Source organism: Tupaia chinensis, unplaced genomic scaffold, assembly GCF_000334495.1.
Source record: "Tupaia chinensis unplaced genomic scaffold, TupChi_1.0 Scaffold000175_1, whole genome shotgun sequence".
NCBI classification, from domain to species: domain Eukaryota; kingdom Metazoa; phylum Chordata; class Mammalia; order Scandentia; family Tupaiidae; genus Tupaia; species Tupaia belangeri.
The window spans coordinates 2,742,878-2,764,486 of record NW_006159650.1 but is presented as its reverse complement, the minus strand read 5'-3'; the positions used below and the strand labels follow the sequence as shown (position 1 = coordinate 2,764,486).

General features: G+C 40.3%; 1 protein-coding gene across 2 annotated transcripts in view; it reads left to right on the top strand.

Moving 5' to 3' along the window:
- Positions 1-21,609, top strand: part of ERG (ETS transcription factor ERG) — a 139,306-nt gene that overhangs the window by 47,092 nt on the left and 70,605 nt on the right. For both annotated transcript variants that reach the window (XM_006146287.1, XM_006146288.3), the window contains exon 2: positions 12,473-12,690. In XM_006146287.1, the coding sequence (XP_006146349.1) occupies positions 12,473-12,690 (218 nt within the window). The remainder of the gene's footprint in view (positions 1-12,472; positions 12,691-21,609) is intronic.

Here is a 21,609-nt window from a genome sequence, read left to right as displayed (position 1 = left end):
GTCAGATGCCAAGAGAGTCCCTGCTGGGTGTGATATATGTATGTGTAATTTGAAATTGTTGGACAAGTTTACAATTTATAATTCAAATGTGTTAGGTTTGGAGGTTGGTACTCCAAAAGTCATAAAAATCAAGTCTCGCTGGCACCCGGTTTGCTGGTTCATTCACTGCGACGGTGATGGGGTGCACCCTAGTGCTCATGCTACATCATAGGAAAAGAATGAGCTCAGTGGATAGCAGGGACAAAAGGTTACCCTGGTTGCTTGGTCCCTTTTGTACAGCGACTAGTGCAGATTTATGTGCTGGAAAATCTTTTGCAAAGCACAGGCTTAGCCTCCTGGCCTCAGAGAGGAAGGCGTCATCACTCAGCAAGCTGAAGAGCAGGCTTGGCAGGGAATAGACCCTCATGGTGGTGAGCACTGGTCTTTCCACTATGAGAGTTAGTGTTTGAGAAAAAGAAAAATGCCTGTGTTTGTGTCTGCTTCATGCAGTGTGTGACCCATGCCATACCAATAATTATTTGGGCGTGGGGATGCAAAAGAAAGGAAGAGGCTCCCAGAGAACCAGGTGAAGAGTGGGGACTTTATCCCCATGCCTCTCCCTCTGCCAAAGAGTCCCAGTTACTGTAAGGCTTTCAGTTAGAACAATCACATTTTATTATTATCAGTGTCTTATGGACAGAACAGCCACAGCATTCCCGTGCAGAAGGTTAGAACCTAGCCACACTGGAAGACATGACCATCATCTAACTTTCACCCTCCACACAAACAAAGATAGCCACAAAGAAATTAGAGTCTGAGCAACAGGGAAAACTCCTGCTATTAACATCTAACAGACATGAATAGGAACTTTTTAGCAACCCCATACGTGATACATTTCCATCTTATCTGCTCAAAGATGAAGAAGACTCAGCAGACTAGCCATGACAGGAAGAGAATGTTCCTAGTTAAACAGGGAGATTTCATTTTGATGCGAGAAGGAATTTTAGAAAGCATCAGTAGACCAGACCCTCATTTAGTAAAAAGGTTGAAGTTCCAGGGCGTGAGAGGCACTGAGTAGCTGCACTGAGTGGCTAATGTCAAACCAGTGACCCTGCGAGCTTGCTGCCACTCCTTAATGTGGCCATCCTGACACTTGCATATTGAACCTAGTATGACACAACCATCTAGGGTAACCACATCAATTCTTTACAAAATTCAGGCTGTTGTAACACTCCACCTCCTTATGGGAAATTTCGGATTAAACATTTGAAAGCACAAGGTAGATACCTGGTGAAAATTAGCTGAGCTAGAGACGAATGATGGGTGGAGGCCAGAACATCTGCTGCTCCTACCTTGTGCTTGCCAGGGTTTTCCATTGTGCCAGAATTTTCTCATGAATAAAATTCTTGGAATTTTATTGAAAACAATGAAGCCATGTGTCAGAGATTCATGGATGAGACATATACCAGATGTGTGGTGTACTATATTTTGAGTGTATGTGTGTTTTGAAAAGGTTGAGCATAAAGCTGTGTGTTTTTCATGGAGCTCCTGAAGATGAGAGGAAAGATATACCCTTTGTGATCAGAGAAAGAATGAATGAGGAAATATTCAATGACATTGTCACTCTTGGTGAGCTTATGGGCACTATTTTGAGCAGCCCATACCTCTTGAAACCTCAATAAACTGAAAACCAGCCTGGGCTTCTAAGTAAGCTTCAAGAACCAGAAGAGTAGAATGGTCCTGTGAGCTTCTAAACAAGGTTGCAAGAGAAACACTTTGTTACCCAAGTACATTGGAAACCCCTGCCAGTTTTAGGGAAAGTTAAAATAAAAAGCATCTGGATATGGATCCCACATCCTGGAAAAGAAGATTTTCTTGAGGAGTCTAAGGAATATCAATTATTTGCCATGTGCTACTCTAGGGAAAATAAGGGGGATTGTGTTATAAGAACATGGTCTATTTATTCTTACATTCATTCATTGGCTCATGATATAGAAAACACCTATTGCATGCTGGGGAACATGCCAGGATACATCCTTTCCTGCACAAAGCTTTTGTTTAATTAGCATTGTTGGGACTCAGAAAACAATATCCCGAAGCCTGGCATGCCAAATTAAAGAAACAGCCCCAGAAGTTAGTTCTCCTGTTTCTCAATCATCTTGCTTCTCTTCCTCTCCTGAAATGCAGAAAGGGGACTTTACTCTGATATTCCATTACCTGCTTAAAGGATAGACCCACCAAAGAGGAAGGGAATTGATATCAGCCTCCTTCTTGAGACTTTATTAACTAAACTCATATAAGAAGAAGGAAGAGTGAGGAATGTCACTACACCTGGACAGATTTTGCCATGAGCTATTGTCTGTCTCTCAGTCCCAGCCTGTGAGTTATTAATTCACCATCATCTGAGCATGGACTCATTTTCTGCCACCTTTCTTTTGATTTATTTACCCTAAAATTGCCTGTACCCCCCCTTTTTTCTCCACTATGAAGACAGTATAAAAGTCTCAACCTTCTAGCCTGTCTTTGAGTTTATACTTTCTGTTGCTCCTGAATAGTTACATATTCACTGAAATAAATCTGTCCGCCTTTTCTCTCATTAATTTGTATATTGTCAGTGATTTTTCAGCAAACCTTTCAGAAGAAAAGAGACAATTCCCTTGCCCTTATAATGTCAAACAAACTAATATAGAATTATAATTGAAAACCAACAAAAGAACTGGACCAGGGACCAAGAATGCAAAACCATAAGGCACTAAAGTAACAGATGTGTCTTAAAAATTGTGTTAGATAAATGATTTTAGAATTAGTACATACAGAAAACAATTACTAATTTGCTGATGAGACTATACAGTTTTCCTGGTATTTAGCTTATTAGAATAGAGGAAAGGGTCAAGGAGAAAAATGGAAAGGCAAGACATTTAAGGGACACAGAAATGGAGGATTGTCTGTTGATAATAATACATATGACACCTTTAACTGAACTGGTGTGCAGTGTATTCATGTTTGGTAATTAATTTATCAGCTGTAGTGATTTACAATAATTGAATGTATAAAATAAATTAGTAATAATAGAGAATACAGTAATCTCTCATACCTGTGGTTCCACTTTCCATAGTTTCAGTTACCCATGGTCTACAAGGTAAAAAAATACGAAATGACGAGTTTCAGCAATAAAGAATTCATAGGTTTTCAGGACCAGCAGATGGCGTATGCTATTTTGCTGGACTCCCACATAGTTGACCTTGACTACAGTTCAAGTTTCGGACCTGGTGGCTTAAAACTCATGCCGGGCACATATGCATGTGTGCCCAAGATCCCAAGAGGATCCGCTGGGGTAGGGGGTGGCAGTTCTTGCTTTCTGTTTCTCTGTTTCTCTCCATCTCTCTAGTAAGTGCATGCTCCTTGTTGCAAAAATCTCTCTTAAAAAAAAAAAAAAAGAATTCTTAGGTTTTGAATTGCATGCCGTTCTCTGTGGTGTGATGAAATCTTGTGGGTCCTTCTCTGTCCCACCCAGGGTGCGAATCCCCCCCTTTGTCTGGAAAATCTACACTGCATATGCTCCCCACTACCTACCACTAGTAACTTAGTAGCTGTCTCAGTTATCAGATCAAAGAAATATAATGCTGTATATATAGGGTTTTGTATTCTCTGTGGTTTATGGTATTCACTGGCAATCTTAAAATAAAAAGGTCTTGTGAATAAAAAGGAGGGGGCGACTGTATGATGACTGGAAATGGATACTCCTACCTTGGACCATGTGGAGACATTGGGCCAGTCACATCCACTTTCTACAGTGTAATAATTTAAATACCATACTATGGTTTATTTATTTATTTATTTATTTATTGAGAGTTTTTTTTTTTTTTTTTTTTCGCTATAGGGTGCATGCGCTCGCCAGAGAGAGACATAGAGACAGAAAGTGAGAAATCACCCCCCAGGGGGGATGGTCACGCTGCAATCCCTTCTCCTTCATTCTCCTCTCGGGACCTTGGGCACGCATGCACACGCACCCAGTGTGAGTTTTAAGCCACCGGGTCCGGGATACGAACCACGGTCGACTATGTGGGAATCCAGTGACATAGCCATTATGCTAACTGCTGGTCCCCAATACCATACTATGGTTTATAAAAACTTGTATGACGCACAAGCTTGTTTGGCCCATTTAACCACCTTGGTTGGGATCTGGGCAGCTACTGTCACTGTCACCTTTGCAGGTGAAGAAATTGAGACTCACATGGGATAAGGCAGCAATCTTGAAGCTGAATATAAACCCAGCTTACCTGGAGATGTTGTAAGGAAGAGTAGATTTTGATTCCCAAGGCTGGAGTCTTAGAATCCGCATTTTTAAAAAATTATTACATTGTATTTATTCACCGTGGATCATTACAGCATACAAAATGAATTTTCCCCTCCAGAACACATGTAATATTGGCCCAATCAAAGATACTACTATACTTAAAATCTTCAAAAGATAATATTTCACTTTGTGACTCTAAACTGTTTGACTTCTTTCTTTTTTCCCCTTGAGAATCTGCATTGTTGTAACTCTCACCATGCTCCAACTTGGAGCAGAAGGGGTTAAGGAGTTTACCCAGGTGACAGAATAAGGACAGAGTTCAACTTCAATCCTAAATCTTCTGATCTCAAATCAGAGACTCTTGACCAGATTGTCTCGTACATTTTGGTGTATTCAATGTTAATCCTAAATTTAGTGATAAAAGGTGAATGAAAGGACCAGTAGATGGCATGGTGGTGAAGGAACTGGACTCACACAGGGTTAACTCCACTGTTCGGATCCCAGACCTGGCAGCATGAAAAACATGTAGGGCATGTATGCACACCCAAAATCTGAGAGGAGGATGAAGAAGAAGGGGTTGCAATGTTGCCATCCCCCCTGGGTGGGGTGATTTCTCACTTTCCCTCTCTCTTTGTCTCTATTTCCCTCCAGTGAGTGCTTTTGCCCTGTGGTGAAAAATCTAAAAAAAAAAAAAAAAAAAAAGGAAAAAATGTTTATGATCTTTTCATCTCAAATGAATGAATTACACCTAAATAAAAAAATAAGAAAAGGCTTTTGCTGAATGTTTTCTGAGTACATGATGACAGTGATAAGAAAAATAAAAATAAATACTGAATGTCAAGGGTACAAACAGCCCTCCACACAGGAAGAGTTAAAAGAACAGTGATTGCATTCTTTGTACTCACCCCGATTTAAAACATACAAACAGGATGTTTCCACACATGTTTCTATACTTTTTGTTCATCTCCAAAGAAAGAATGAAGCCTATTTGAAAGAAGTGTTTCTTTGCAGGAGAAAAAAGTTTTTAAATCATAGACACATTGCTTCTTAAACCATCAGTGACGTTTACTAGGCTAAATAGTCCCAGCTCATTCTCCTTTCAAATGCATTTGAAGAACATTCTGCATAGCGTTGAGAAAGTAAAACGTTGTTTTAAAATTATGTTGGTTGGATTTCTTCATTTCCCAAGGTTCATTTAAATCTAGTTTTCATTATGTGGAACATAACTGCTCTTTCTTTGAAATTTTTCTACAAAGCCCCAGTCTTTCACATTTCCAGGGTTTCTGCTTCCCAAATTGAATGCATCTCTTCTCACTTTGGAAAAGTTCATTTATCTAGTAAGCCATAGTTTTTACATAAGTTGTTTAGCTCTGTAGATTCCCTGGTTTAAGCCTATGTGAGTTCCAGGGAAAACTCTTCTGTAGTATATGACACAATAATATGATGGTTGGCATATTGTCGATGGCAGTCAGCTTCAGATTACCTGGGATTCCTCATCACTGGCTGTACAATCTGTTACCTCACAGATTTGATGAGATGGGAGTTTTTGGAAACTACTTACAGTATCATGGCAGAGCTGTACTATCATTTTATGATTTTATTCTGTGGTTAATATGAACACCACCAAACATGTGATGTTAAGCTGTTTTGTTTTTCTGCTAAGAACACACAAAGATAGAAGCCTGTCCTAAAAAAATGCTTACATTTGAATAAAGTCTAAGTCCGGGAGGAGGTATGTGAGCAAAAAGAACTACCAGGACCAGGTGGGCTTGCTCAGAGCTGATGAACAATTCAGTGTGTTCAGAGCAGAGAGATTTGGCAGAAGGTCTTGAGGGGAATGGGTCACCAGCTCAGCCTGTTCCAAAAAAGATGAGCTCTAGGGAGGGAAAAACTTCTAGCATGAGAAAGGATAGGTAGGCACAACGAATGGAAGAACTCAGAGTCTCTATTATTTAGGCAACATCTGTCCCAGTGATTATGCTTAAAGATAAGGAGTATGAGCAAGTCAACTAAAGTATTAGTTGAATTAGTAAAAATGATAAGGATAAATACAATAAGGATATATATAAATTTCCACATTATGTTTATTAACATATATGTATATATGCGTGTGTGCATGTGTATTGATGTATCTCTACACCAGTCCCACGTCTCATTCTCTTGGCAATGGACTGGTTTTGTGTTGTAAAATTGTTTGATACTGAAGTGATACCATATTGGAGAAATACGCTTTTTAGACGGACCTCATTTGCCAATATACATTCTTGCTTTGAGGTTATTCCAAGATTTTTTACATTTTCGAAGGACTAAAATAGCAATGTGTTAAATTAGAAAAACATGAATGCAAAGCTAGATGCTGTATTTAATATATGTTAATATTTCTTTCTCTGAAGAATTAAGAAGAAAAGAAAATAAAATTAAAACAGGGTCAAAAATGATCACAACCAGTTTGATGAAGCATTGTTAACTTACACCACTTGGCTTTTTGTGTGTATTGTAATTAAAAGGTACGCTGGTCAGATGAAGATTTCTTTACATGAAGTATCAACTATGTAAGAATCACAAAAGTGTGTCTTTTTAGAATAAAAACTTCTGAAGGACTGGCGTGTCACTGTTGGGCTAATGGTGGCAGAGTGGGGCTGCCTTCAGGTGTGTTGTCTATTTTGTTTGTGTTGCTTCTTTGTCCTCCAGATGTGATTAAGAACTAGACTTTCCAGAAGCATCTATTGTATGTACTCTGCCTTGAAGAGAAGCTATAACCAATAGGTCTGGGACAACCTAATAAATAGTTTTCCAATATCGTTAGGTCTGCAGACATCTATTCAAGGCCAGCAAAGTGGCACTGTTCCAGCTTATTTGTAAACAGTTCCTACTTGACCTATTTTCCTGTATTATTCATTAAGAGAAGACAGGCATTCACCTGAAATTAATGTAATCCAATACACAGCCAACTCTTAGATCTGAAGAATCTGATTAATCAAAGTAAAGAATAGACTTGTTGGGAACCAGCAGTTAGCGTAATGGCTATGTCACTGGCCTCCCACATAGTCAACCGTGGTTCGCGTCCCGGACCTGGTGGCTTAAAACTCACGCCAGGTGCATGTGTGTGCATGCCCAAGATCCCGAGAGGCGAATGGAGGAGAAGGGATTGTGGCGTGACCATCCCCCCTGGGGGGTGATTTCTCGCTTTCTGTCTCTCTGTCTCTCTCTGTCTGTCTGGCTAGTGCACGTGCCCTATAGCGAAAAACTATCAAAAAAAAAAAAAAAGAAAAGAAAAAAATAATAGACTTGTTGATTTAAACCATATTGTAAGATATCAGTTAATGTAACTGCAACCAATTGCAACAAGTCCTGTAGGCTTATTAAAAAGCATGTGTACTTAGAGGGGTTTACTTACTGGTTTCCAACAGATTCCACTTATTCCCTTGATCCTCTATTTCATCCTAAACCCTAGGATTCTGAGTGTTTATCTCCTCATCATTCTTTAGCTTCTTTCCAATACCAGTGTCTCTCTTTCTAGGTGGTTCCATCTTTGATCTGTGGAAACAGTTTGGCTGTTTCTGCAGCCATGACAAGACAGGACATGATGGAGTTCTCCATGTAATCTCCCTTAATCCTTCTTTTTTTCTAAAGCCACTCAACTATCATCCTGGCTTACTGAAGTGGCCAGTTCTCACACTGTATTGTGATAGCAGGGACTTCTTCAAGATTTTTTTCTGAAGTGTGACCATGATCTTAAAATGCTTGTTCTACTTAATTTTTCCATTTGTTTTTCATAATTATCAAATAATTATACTACATAGAAAGACTTGAGGAAACTGAAGATAAATTTAGATATCCAGTTCTTCAGAGGCCTAGTTGGGCCATCTCCTAATTTTTCAAAACCATAGAAAGACCATTTCACTCTGCACTCTCATTTGCTCCAGCTGTGGAAGAGCTGGCCATTCTTAAAATGTTCTCAGTTTAACACTTTACTACAGATTTTTAAGAACATGTAATATGTTGTAGTCTCTGCATTAACAATATAGAATTTTTATGAACATTGGAGATCACAGATTGGAAGCAAATTTGGATCAAAACTTAGACTTCATTTTCTAACTTTTTTACCTGAATATAAGAGTCTCTCAAAAACATTAATCTGTTACAAAATGGTGTCAGGATCTTTGGAGTCTTTTGTTGAAAATGTTAGTATGCATTCAAAGACCATTAAACTTTAAAATTTTTCTGTTCTAACTTCTTAATCTAAGTATTTTGAATCCTTTGTTATAACCAAATTTAGTTGAAAACAGACAGACATTTTAGGATTGGAATATATGAAATATAATCTGCCTACATCCTACTGCCCTTCTGGAACTACAGGTGAACTGTTAACCTGTGATCCGAATCCAAAGGAAGGGCCCTTGTAGGGTTCTGATGCATTCAGTACAGAAATGCAGTAATAAACATCATGGTACTAACACAGCAGTACCTTTTGTTTGGGGGCAATTTGCTTAGAATTTATGTGTTTCTCTTAAGTTCATAAAAAAAAAAATGGCCTTGGTAGACTGCCACTTGCCACATCATACTATCCCAGCTTTCCTGGAGCTACAGAAAAACAGCCCCATCCTGGTACACTCCACTCTAAAGTTCAGGTCTTTTTATAGTAACATACAGGCAGGCATATTAAATTATTATGCCACATTTATGTCAGGTTTTAACATTTTTCAAATGCTGTGTTATAGAGCAGCCAGAATAGCTTGCTGATGGTTCTGAAAGAATAACCTGGGTATGTTAACTTGGGCACTGATGACACTGTGGGTAGGTAGGCAGGTAAGTAGTAGGTAGGGAGGCTGGATCACTATGTGACAAGGAGGGAAACCAGAACTGGAGTCACAGACTCATGTGTTTCTGGTTACCAGCCTGTGTTCAGTATTCCTTTCTGGTTTTAATGCTATCGGGCTAGAGCCTCTCTCCTTTTGAAGTCCCAGGGCTGTTGGGACTAGCCTTTGTCATTCATATTTTAACCAAAGGGATGAAGAAACCTATATAAAGCTAAGTCAAGCAACAAAACAAATACACTGTGGGTCTGTAGCTGGATTTTCTTTTGAAGAATAGCAGTAACTTTAGTGATCATTCCTGTTGAAGTAGGTCTCTGAAAACTACAGTTTCTTTTTAACCTAAACTGCCATTGTTAAAATGATTGACTAGTGTGTATGTGTGTGTACATGTGATTTATTTGTTTGTTTTCTTTTCCAAAGCTGCACTTAATTACAGGTATTCAGCAGCCTTTGTTTAGTTGGAATCATTTATTTTAGGGCCTTTTTTTTTTTTTTTGATTGCTCTATCTGTTCAGCATGGGGGACTATATTTCACTCCTTTTGAAATGTTTATCCTGAAGCTTCCTCATTTTTAGAACCTTCCTCTCTAAAGAACAAAAGCAACTGCGTGGTTGCTTTTGTTATTCTGGATATCATCACTTTTCTCATTTTCTTCTCTAACTTTGAGAAGAATTTTAAGATATGAAGACAGGATGTGTGCCTCTCTTATCACTAGCTTTGCAGGGTTTTTCTTCCCCCCAAATTGATCTCAATTAACTTTGATTTTTTTTCTTTAGAAGACCATGTGTTGAAATCATGCTTTGCCAGATGTGAGCACGGATTCCTCCTCCTACAAACACACATTCAAACCTCATTTTAGTTTTAATGTTTTGTTTTCCTTTTTCTTATGCTACATTTACTTGGTCATTGGCCTTGTTTTTAAGAATATCATTATACTAATATTTTAAGTTATTACTTTTTATTGACATCAACAAAAAAGTTTGTAACTTAAAATTTTGCCTGTCTCTTATATGGAACCTGTTTTTCCCGATTTCTGATGTAAATCACACATTTATTCATATTTCTTGGCATTGGTGAGCCAAAGCTAACATTACTCAGTGTGTTATTCCCCTCTAAGCCACGGTCAAGTCTGTAGGTCCAGGAAGAAGCTGTGGTGCAGCCATCAACCTTTTTTTCTGTCCTGAATATATAGAACTGTTGTGCTCAATGTTATGGCAAGGGAGTATCTGTTCTGCAAAAATTATTTAAGAAGCAATCATTTCTGTCTACATTATTTACCGTGACTGCCCTAGGTCCATGCTGCTGATTTTAGTGTTAAGCCCACACCTACATTTAGACCTGAGATTTGTTCACTCTGGTGTGACCAGCGAGATGGCCAAAAAATTCAGGCTCCCCTACACTGGGATGCCTGCTTCTACACACTCAATTCCTGTGTTGCTTACTCACATTTTTTTCTGTTTGCCGATGTGTTAGATTTTGTTGCCTATTCAAGATGCCTCATACACTTATTTTCCTTGTGCCTGAGCCTGGCTCTCTGACCGGCCCACGCCCTTTCTTGCACTTTGCATTACTGTTTAAGCTCTCAGTTTAGTCTTTAATGAAGTGCCACATAGGGTTGTAATTCTAGGTACTCTAAAGAAGTTGAGGATTGGGGCTTACACATGCAGACACCTGACTGCCGCTCTGGGAGCCAAAGTGTTGAGTTTGGTCCTTTCAATTCTTCCTTTTCACTGATTCATAGTGCAGGGGATCAGATACAGAAGTTTGTGTACCTGAGGAGCTAGGGAAAAGTTTGGTCCTGGGGTAGGTGTGGGCATAACTGCAAAGACACACTAAATTGGGAGAGGTGTCCTAGCAATTCTGATTCTTCTAAGAAGGAAAGGAGTTCACTCCAGAACGTACACACACACACACACACACAGATATATGTAACATATATCTGTATATACATACATATATATTTATTAAATATTAAATGCACATGTATTTATTTATTCATACATATATATTTATTACAAATTAAATATTTAAATGTCAAGTCAAAGAACAAAAGGAATGTTAATTTAAACATATACCCCATATTTTTTTTTCATATATAGTATATATATATATATATACATATATATATATATACACACACATACACACAATCCAATATATTCTGTATACAGACATACAATCCAGTATATTTTATATACACTCACATATATCTGTATATACAATAAATATATATGTATATATATACAGATATATGTGTGTGCCTATATCTATATCTATATTTATATCTAGGTCTGTAAGGACAAAGAGGGGCAGATTATAACACAAGTCAGTCCCATCACTAATTTTCTGGCTGACCTTGGCCAGCTTGCAGGTCTGGACCTGTCTGAATCTCAGATTTCTCATTTGGAGATAAGAACTTTGGACTAGAAGGTCTACACAGTCTCCCACACCCCAGATCCAAAGTTCCATTTATTGAACAATAAATGAGTGTTCATTTTTCATTATTTGACAGCAATACCAAGTATGTCAAAGAACTGAAATAAAAATGAGTTCTCACATGGATCTTCTTTCTGTTACAGAAAACAAGTTACTCTGGATAGTCGTTTCACAATATATCATTCAAATAGGTGAAAAAGGACAAATTTCTGTTTCTTCTCACTGAATCATACAAAAGAGCAAATATATTATTCGAAAGTAAAGAATAAAACAAGCTAGTCAGTGACTGCAGATATTTTAAACATTCTGGTATTTGGAGGCATCTGGATAATTCACAACTTTTTTTTTTGTTCATTTATCATCCAGATGTTCACCATCATGGAAGCTTCACTTGAAACTCTATTTCAGCTAATATCTGAGAATGGAAAAGTTTGAATCTTTGTCTGGTTGTCCTTCCCCCTCACTCTCCTAAGTACCTCTTCCTTAAAGTCTCCTGGGAATGTGGCAGTTTTGCCAGATGCTTAGGTGTTAGCCTTCACATTTCTTTTTTAATCTTCATGACCGTTCTGTACCCTGCCTACTTGAATTATAGATTGCATTTGTCAAATAATGACACATGAAATTAGATGTCTTCTAAGACCTTTGAATTCAGCTTCCTTAAGTTGAGATTAAAGTGGGTATTATCTTCCCTGCTGCAGTCAAGCTTGGGATGCTTTGAGACCTGCATAAAGTTTTTCTAACTCTTAAGGTCCAGCCATTTCTAACTCTTATGGTCTGGAGGGAGGAAAACAAGGTGCTTTTTTGGGGGAGGGGAGGTAGAAATAGGTATCTTTAAAAACTACCTAAAATCTAGTCCCAGTTAGAAATGACTCTGACATCAGTAACTTTGCAAACATGGCTGTCCTTTGGAGTATCCTGAATATATGTTTCTTTTGGCGTCCAGGAAGCATTATCAGTTGTGAGTGAGGATCAGTCATTGTTTGAGTGCGCCTACGGAACACCACATCTGGCTAAGACGGAGATGACTGCGTCCTCCTCTAGCGACTATGGACAGACATCCAAGATGAGCCCCCGTGTCCCTCAGCAGGACTGGCTGTCTCAACCCCCAGCCAGGGTCACCATCAAGATGGAATGCAACCCTAGCCAGGTGAATGGCTCAAGGTAAGGAGACTACTTTGTCCTCCCTGACCTCTGTTTTCCTATCCCTTGACAAGGCAGAGTGGAAGTTAGTCACACTTCTCTGAAGATTGTTTCAGAAAATGAGGCCATTGAGCGGTCACATTGGGCAGAGCTGAGAAAATGTGTTCTCCAGTGGTTTGTATAGAGGATAGAGGTTGTAAAACCGGTAGTATATTTACCAAGAACTCTCTTTGAAGATGTGGTGTTCAATTCCATTTCCCAGGCATGAGGGCTCCACAGGAGGGGGGTCTTGCCCACATATGGCAGACTTCATTTCTGAGGTTTTATAGCCTGGAAAATAAGGCTGTCTTATGGTTTTATGGAGGGAGAGTGTCAGCTAGTGGCCAGGCAGTGTAGCGTATGTCCAAGTCATTTTGACTTTGTTAACAAATCTACTTTGTACGCTGTCCACCCTGACTTGCACTCTTACCCTGCTGTCCCCTTTTCTCAATGAATGCTGTTTTTTCTCATCTTACACTTCTAGTCAAGCTCCAATGTCCCCCATAATTATTAACTTGCCGGAGTTTGTCACGAAAAAGCAGCTGTCGTGTGGATGTATTATCAAATGCAGAACTGTCCTCAGCACTCAAAAACATTTCTTTTTTGTTTGACAATTTTTATTTTTATAAATAAAAAATTACAGATCCTTTTTTTTTTTTCCAACAGAGAACTTTACATTCTTTTGTCTGTTAAATATTTCTTCCAGTTACTCCTTCCAGCCACCTTCTACCGCCCACTCCCTTCCCTTAGTCTTTGGTATTATTAGATGTTGTTTTGAAAAGTAAAATTAACTTTAATTATAATATAATACCCCGTATATATGCAAGAATAAAAATCACATAAAATATCAGGATAAAGAAAGGATAAATGTTGCATAATCTGCTATAGAGCCACAAGAAGTCCACACAGTTTTATACATTCACTGTACACAGCGTATTACTCTGTAGCCCTTTTATATTCAATAGTCCATTAGCCCTCCAAGCAACCTGTGAGAAATGCTGGTGGCCACTTGATAGAGGAGAAATTCCTCTATGATCAGGCATTTTCCAACTAACCCCAATCACCACTTGAAAGGACTCAGAATTTGGATTCATACCAGGGGTATTTGACTCCATACCCAGAGCATTTTCCACTCGATTGCAGCTAGAATAGGGCCTTTCTGTTACATATGTGCTTTAATGCTAAATATGTCTATTATAAGTGTCATGTTTTACAAGTGCTGGAAACCATTGCGTCAGCTCCTAGTGTGGCGTTAATGAAGGTGCCAACGCGCAGTGCCTTAGCGGGCACGTCAGTGGTGAGGCTGGATGTGCCAAGATGGGAGGTGCCAAAAGTTTCCTTGACTCTGAGATGTAGTTTACCTCTGTGCACCTAGTTTATTTTAAAAATGTGAATAACTTATGTTGAATAGTGCTATAACACAGGTCCTTTAAGTGGAATTCAAGACATCCCCATCTTGGATATTTCTGGAATTCCAAAAGGACCTCAGTAGAAAATGCAGTTTTAGGGTCCAGGATACCAAAGCCAAGGGAAGTTAATAATTGTATGCAAATATGTTACCTGTAAATCCTACTCATTTGATAGAATGTTTTCATGGATCATTAACTGTATGTATTTCTGAGATGTAGAAGAATGCAGTGTAGTCATGTTGTGTGAAATGCAACAACAGTGTTTTGTAGGAGGCTGTGGTGGAAACAGGGAATGCATTCTATTTTGGATGGAGTCCTGATCCTATACATGCCCACATGGCCATGGTGGGAGTGATAAGAACAAGGTGAACATTTCAAAGCATTTCTCCTCCCAAGACTGATTTCTGCCTACATGAAATACATCTGTGTGCATGAGCATGTGTGTGTGTGTGTGTGTGAGAGAGAGAGAGATTATGTATCTACATATCTGCATGTGTGAGAAAGAGGTTGTGTGTGAGACAATGTGTGCACATGTGGATGAGAAGAGATTGTGTATGTATCTGAGAGAGAGAGAGACAGTTTGTCTGTGAGAGAGAGACATAGAGAGATTGTGGTGTGATGTGTGTGTGAGAGAGAGAGCAAACACCTTGGGCAAGGGGGCACTGCAATTATTTCCAACCTGCAATAAGCAGAGAGAGCTATGCCCTGGCCCTTATTTAGAGTCCAGCCTGGGTCAGCTCTGGGAAAACCAGTTTGAACTCAGAAAGCTTCAAAAGGAGACTGAGTGCGGAAGTGAGAATAATGTTGAACAAACAAATGTGTCTCTTCTCACAGTGCTACTCTGGAATTTAAATCAAATCAAATCAAGTCAAATTGGGCCAGCTGGTAGAATGGTGATTAAGGCAGCTGGATACCACAGGGCTGACTGTGCTGTTCGAATCTCAGACTTGGCAGCTTGAAAAATATGCCAGGCACTGTGTGTGCATGCTTAAAATCCCCCAAAGAAGAAGAGATGGAGGAAAAGGGATTGCAGTGTGTGCATTCTCCATGGGGGATGCTTTCTCTCTTTATTTCTCAGTCTTCCTTTCTCTCTGTTTCTTTCTGTGAGTTCATATACTCTAGAAAATTAAAAAAAAACAAAGTCAAATAAAATAAAAGCAAATCAAATTGGTATTGTTTGTGGGAAAGCACAAACATCATGCTCCTTGGTGTGAGCCTGTGATCTCCTTTGGTAGTTGCATCCCAGTCTCTCACCCAGGTCCGCATGCTTCCTTGATGAAAGATTGCAGGCCTGGTGTGAAATTGAAAGGAGAGGAACATTTGCTCCAGAAGACTTCTAAGTTTTGTGGCATCTGATAATGATATAGATGTCAACCATCGCCAAGCGTCATTATTCCCCATTCCCAAGAACATTCCAGGGAGATGGGAGGCAGGAATTAATCCTCTTTGTACAAGAGAAAAATACAAAGAGTCTTCAAAAAGATCAAGGAAGTTACATATTATGAAAAATTATGCATGGATTTCAAAGTGTTTTGCACCAAAAATAAGCTCATTCCTTAATTGGGTTTTCATAAACTTTTCGAAGTCTCCTTGTGGAGTGCTCACATCCCTCTTTCCAAGAGCTGGGTGTGCCTGCTGGAGTTTAATGGGGACCTGACCTGGTATTGGCTGAGTTCTCGAGAGAAGTAGAAACTATAAGCTATTTTAATATTTTAAAAGATTTATTTTAAAGAATTGGATCATACTGTTATGGGGGCTGGGAAGTCAGAAATATATAGGACAGACAGGCAGGCTGGAAACTCAGGCAGGATTTCTTTGATTCAACCTTGATGCAGAATTTCTTCTCTGGGAAACCTCAGCTTTTTTCTTAAGGCTTTCAACTAATAGATGAGAATCAGTTACATTGTGCAAGGCAATCTCTTTTAGCCAAGGTCGCTCAATTGTAGATGTTAGCCATATCTACAAAATACCTTCACAGCAATACCTTGATTAGTGTTTAATGAAGTTATTGGAGCTGAAGCCTGGTCAGGCTAACACAGGACACTGACAGCCACACCTGACACTACCAGACCCTTCCACTGGTCAGTGGTTGGAGGTGCTGCCCCAATTTTCAGTCTCCAGAGCAAGACAGCCAATTTCCTGTCACTGCAGGAGCACAGCCTGGCTGGACAGGGAGTAAGAAAACATCATGTGTCAGGTGGATATTCACCAGGGGACTCTCAGGCTCTGTGACCTCCAAACAAATGAAACATGAGTAGTGAGTCAGATCTGTGCTTTGGAATCCAAGAGGCTACCTAAAGTGGTGTGGAGGAAGGAAAAACTCAATGCTTACTAGTGGAGCTGAGTCTCATCTCAACTTGGGGATTACGAGTGCCTAAGAACAGATAGAGGACTGCCTCAGATCAAACACACAGGTGCCAGTTCACTTTTTGCTCTTCACACGTGTCAGGCTCAGCACCATAGTGTGAAACTTGGATGTGCGTTCACTCTGCTTCATATTGAAGAGTTTGGATGGCACCTGGTCTGTGCCAGGCCTGCTCAAGGTAGACAGGGTTCCTAGAGATATGCATCTGCCATGGAGGGGCTCAGAGCGGACATGCTGCAGGTGGGTGTGAGGAACACCACCAGGGATGCAGCTCCTGTGTACGCCACATTTCTGCAGCCTTCTAGACTCAGAAGCCCCAGGCCAGGTGAGCCAGAGAGTTAGCCCATCTCCTAGCCTCCACCCCAGTAGCTTCTTCTACTTGTCCCTGCTCTGAACTTGTGTAGATTTTCCTCAAGCATATGCATCTCTTGAAGTCAAGTCCAAGGGGCATTTACATTAACCAGAAATTGAACTTTGGCTGAAGTGTGTGGGCTGTTACCATTGTGGCTCCTCATTACCCTACTACAAACACTTCTAAGGGAAATGTGTATTCTCTCCTGCTTCAGTCTTGCCAGAACATGACTCACCTCCTTTCTCCTAGAATATTGTTCTCTCTATCTGCCCCTCTCTATCCATAACTCATGGAGGAAAAGGCCAATTGCTTGGGAAGGGGAGAGACAATTCCTACCCCATTGTGGATTCTATAAAACCTCAGCCTGAATGTGCTTACAAGCTCCTGAAATGAAATGTAAGTGGTAAAGTGAGATCTGTCGCCATTATAGTAGAGTTTATATTAAAAAAAAATAATAATAGACGAAAAACAGGAGAGAAAGGAACCATTGCTTTGTGAGTCCATAGGGAAGTCATTGTGGGTTTGGCTTGACTACTGCAGGAGTGGATGAAGAATTCTTGCAGACAGTAATCCAATTGCACATTGTGTAGACACAGGACGTCATTTCCCAGCATCAGTGGCCCACAGTCGCCCTGCCTCTCCCCTTTCTTCACTCTAGTCTCACATACAAGAAACCCCCAAGTGTTCACACAATGGTGAACTGTTAGTGAGTGGCCAAACTCAAACCAGCTGTATTCCTGCCGCACAAAGGATCTTTCTGGAGATCAGGGCCTGCCGGGCCTCTAGTGAGTCCCTTAATTTGCTCTAAGTTTCCTTAGGCTCAAGCCATTACAGACTGGCAAGATAAGACAAGAGGTAACATACACACACACACACACACACACACACACACACACACACACACACACTTCACAATAATCTCATCTTCCCGTTTGCAGCCTGTGTACAGAGTAGCCTGCATTTCTTCTATTGAAGGATCTTTCTGTCTTTTGTGGGTTTGGCTTGACTACTGCAGGAGTGGATGAAGAATTCTTGCAGACAGTAATCCAATTGCACATTGTGTAGACACAGGACGTCATTTCCCAGCATCAGTGGCCCACAGTCGCCCTGCCTCTCCCCTTTCTTCACTCTAGTCTCACATACAAGAAACCCCCAAGTGTTCACACAATGGTGAACTGTTAGTGAGTGGCCAAACTCAAACCAGCTGTATTCCTGCCGCACAAAGGATCTTTCTGGAGATCAGGGCCTGCCGGGCCTCTAGTGAGTCCCTTAATTTGCTCTAAGTTTCCTTAGGCTCAAGCCATTACAGACTGGCAAGATAAGACAAGAGGTAACATACACACACACACACACACACACACACACACACACACACACACACTTCACAATAATCTCATCTTCCCGTTTGCAGCCTGTGTACAGAGTAGCCTGCATTTCTTCTATTGAAGGATCTTTCTGTCTTGGGTCAGCCAAATCTCAGGCAGGTTGCGTTGGGCAGTGCCTTCATCTTTTCTCAGGTGGATTCTGATGCTTTGTGGTCTGTGAACTACTGCTGTTGCATAATCAGGGAGATGAAAAATGAGAATGCCTTGTAGCTGGATGAAGGTGGCCTCTTGAGTGAGTGCAAAGGAAAATCTATTCCCAGGAAGTCTGTACACCAGAGGTGAAGAGCTTCTCCCTCACCTCACACTTCATTGGCACATTCCCTAGTCAGGCCTGTGTAGCGAAGAGAGATGTTATCTGGGCCCTTCCTCTCTGTTGCAGTCTGGGAAGCAGATTTATTTTGTGACATGAGTAACTCTAGCCTAGGGTTAGATAACAAGTTGCTTTGACTTATTATTTAGAAAGCATGTCACCCGTAGTGTGATGAAGATGATAGAAAATGGGAATTATTTGATGGGTCCACCTAGGCTTCATACATACTGGTTATGCATGGAGTCATTCATTCACCAAGTATTTATTGAACACCTATGATGTCTAGTCACTGTAATAGGCACTTGGGATAAACTAATAAAATAAACCAAAAAAATTCTGATTCACTTTCTAGTGGGAAGGCCATTAAACCAGATACTTATTAAAATATGTATTGGGTTGTTGGAAAAGTCATGATATAATTTTTCAGTGTTTTTCTTTGCAAAAATGTATCATGACTTTTCCAACAACTCAATAGAAGGTTAGAGTGCAGTAAATGATAAGGAGAAAAATAAAGCAGAAAAGGATGTGGCAATTCTAGATAGGGCGGACTGAGAAAAATCACCCCTAAGAAAGTACCATTCAAGTAAAGCCCCACAGTCAGTGAGAGATAAGGCCCAGTGGTTAAGCAGCAGTAGAATATTCTGAGCAAAGGGAATGCTAAGTGTAAAGGACCAGAGGTCAAAGTCTAGTGTTCAAGGACCACATAGAGGCCATTGTGGCCAACTTTTAGTGTCTAAGAAGAAAAATAGGAGCTATGTTTGGAAGATCATAGGGTCATTGAGGAATGTTGACTGTTACACTGAGTGAGTCAGAAAACTGCTGGAGACTGTAAACTAAGGATGGATGTGGCATGATTTATTCTGAGCAGGCTCTCCCTGGATCCTGGGTTAAAACCAATCCCCATTAGAAGGTTCCTTCAAGAATATGGGTGTGGGGTGGTAGAAATCTGCATAAGGGTGGAGGCCATAGAAAAGGAAGTGATTGTGATAGGTTTTTGAAGGTAGAACTATCCTGCTTCACTGATGGGGGACATATCACAGATGAGGTATGGACAAATCACAATTAGGAAACCTCTTAAGATCAAAGGCCAGGCCCAGATATTGAGGTTATGAACTTGGTTCCAGTAATCACTAGGTGAAATGGGAAGGTCTCTAGTCTCCTTATCTGAGTACAGTGGATCTTAATTCATTAATCCAGTGATTCTCAACTGAAGTGGTTTTGTTGCCAGAGGTGTTTGGCAATGGCTGCAGACAATTTTGTCTGTCACAATGGAAGGGAGGGTGTTACTGGCATCTAATAAGTAGAGGCTCTGCATGCTGCTCAATCTACCACAGTGCATAGTACAGTACCCCTCCAAAAGAATGATCCAGCCCCAAATGTCTGTATGATTCAGGTTGGGAGATTGCACAAAACCAGCATTTATTTGGTGTTTATTTTGCACCATGCACTACACTAGCTGCTTTGAAGATGGGTTAAAAGAAGCTCATGGTCTATCACAAATGCAAAAGATGCTGTGAGACTGTGAGACCTGTTTATGTATAGAGGAATGTTCAGAGCCTAACCAAGCAAGGACGAGAGTGTGATCAGTTCCAGCTGAGCCAGAGAGAAAGACTTTGCGTTAATATTGATTATATTGATTAATATTAACTCTGGATTAATATTAATCAACATGTTTACAGCATGATATGATTATTTAATAGATTTTAGAATACCTCATCCAGTTTCCCACTGGATCTACTAGATGACACTATCATGATTATATCCATTTTACAAATGAAGACCTTTGAGTCTCCAAAAGTTTTTGTAACTTGTTCAAGTTCATTTGTTGTGGGGCCTTGTGCCCAGGCCAGGCTCCTCTTCACTTCCTCAGGGCTTCTTGAATAGGCTGGGCATCTTTTTTATGCTGACAGGGTGACAAACAAGCAATAACCTTCTATCTCTTGTCTTCTGAAAGGCATCAAATCCAAGCTTCAGTTCATTGTGCATTTTGATATATTGTATGTAGGACATATTTTTAAAAACACTTTCATCTTATTTTATCACAGCAGCTGAGTTTACCTGCATTCATACTTACTTTATTTCTAAATGAAACCACATCTTAAAAATAATAAATCTGGGGACCAGCAGATGGCATAATAGTTATGTTGCTGGACTCCTATGTAGTCAACTGTGGTTTGAGTCCCAGACCTGGTGACTTGAAACTCATGCCAGGCACGTGTGTATGCATGCCCAAGATCCTGAGAAGAGAAAGGAGAAGGGATTTCAGTATAGCCATCATCCCTGGAGATGGGAGTGATTTCTCACTTTCTGTCTCTCCCTGTCTGGTGAGCACATGAACCCTACAGCAAAATCTCTCTCAAATAAAATAAAATAAGTCTGGTGAAGAGACTTTAAGTCTGAGCATTTCTGAGACCCTCAGCAAATACATGTTGGACCGAAATAAAAAAAAATGCTTAGTTACAGCATGGTGACACAATAAATACATTCTACTGCTCATTTTGTTAGAAAGGGCCCTTTGTCCTACTGCTACAAACAGAGTGAAATCTTGGCTGAAGGTTTTTGACTAGCAGGCCCTCTCATTTTACATACAGCACAGCATATTTGATATTTGAAAGTGATTCCTTGGATCTAGCTTCCTTTCATGTCTTTCCATTTTGACTCACTGATATTGATATCACAAATATCCCCTTGTCTTTTTAATAGAACTTTACGTATTACTTTAGGACAGTGAAATACATGACATGAATTGTTCCTTTCTGCCTCAGGGTTCAGGCTCAGATTGGCATAAAGGATGATTCCTAATTAAGCTTGGTCACCTTGGGAACCAGCAGTTAGCATAATGGCTATGTCGCTGGACTCCCACGTAGTCGACCGCGGTTCGTGTCCCGGACCCAGTGGCTTAAAACTCACACCGGGCGCGTGTGCGTGCGTGCCCAAGATCCCGAGAGGAGAATGGAGGAGAAGGGATTGCGGCGTGACCATCCCCCCTGGGGGGTGATTTCTCGCTTTCTGTCTCTATGTCTCTCTCTGTCTGTCTGGCGAGCGCACGCGCCCTACAGTGAAAATCTCCAAAAAAAAAA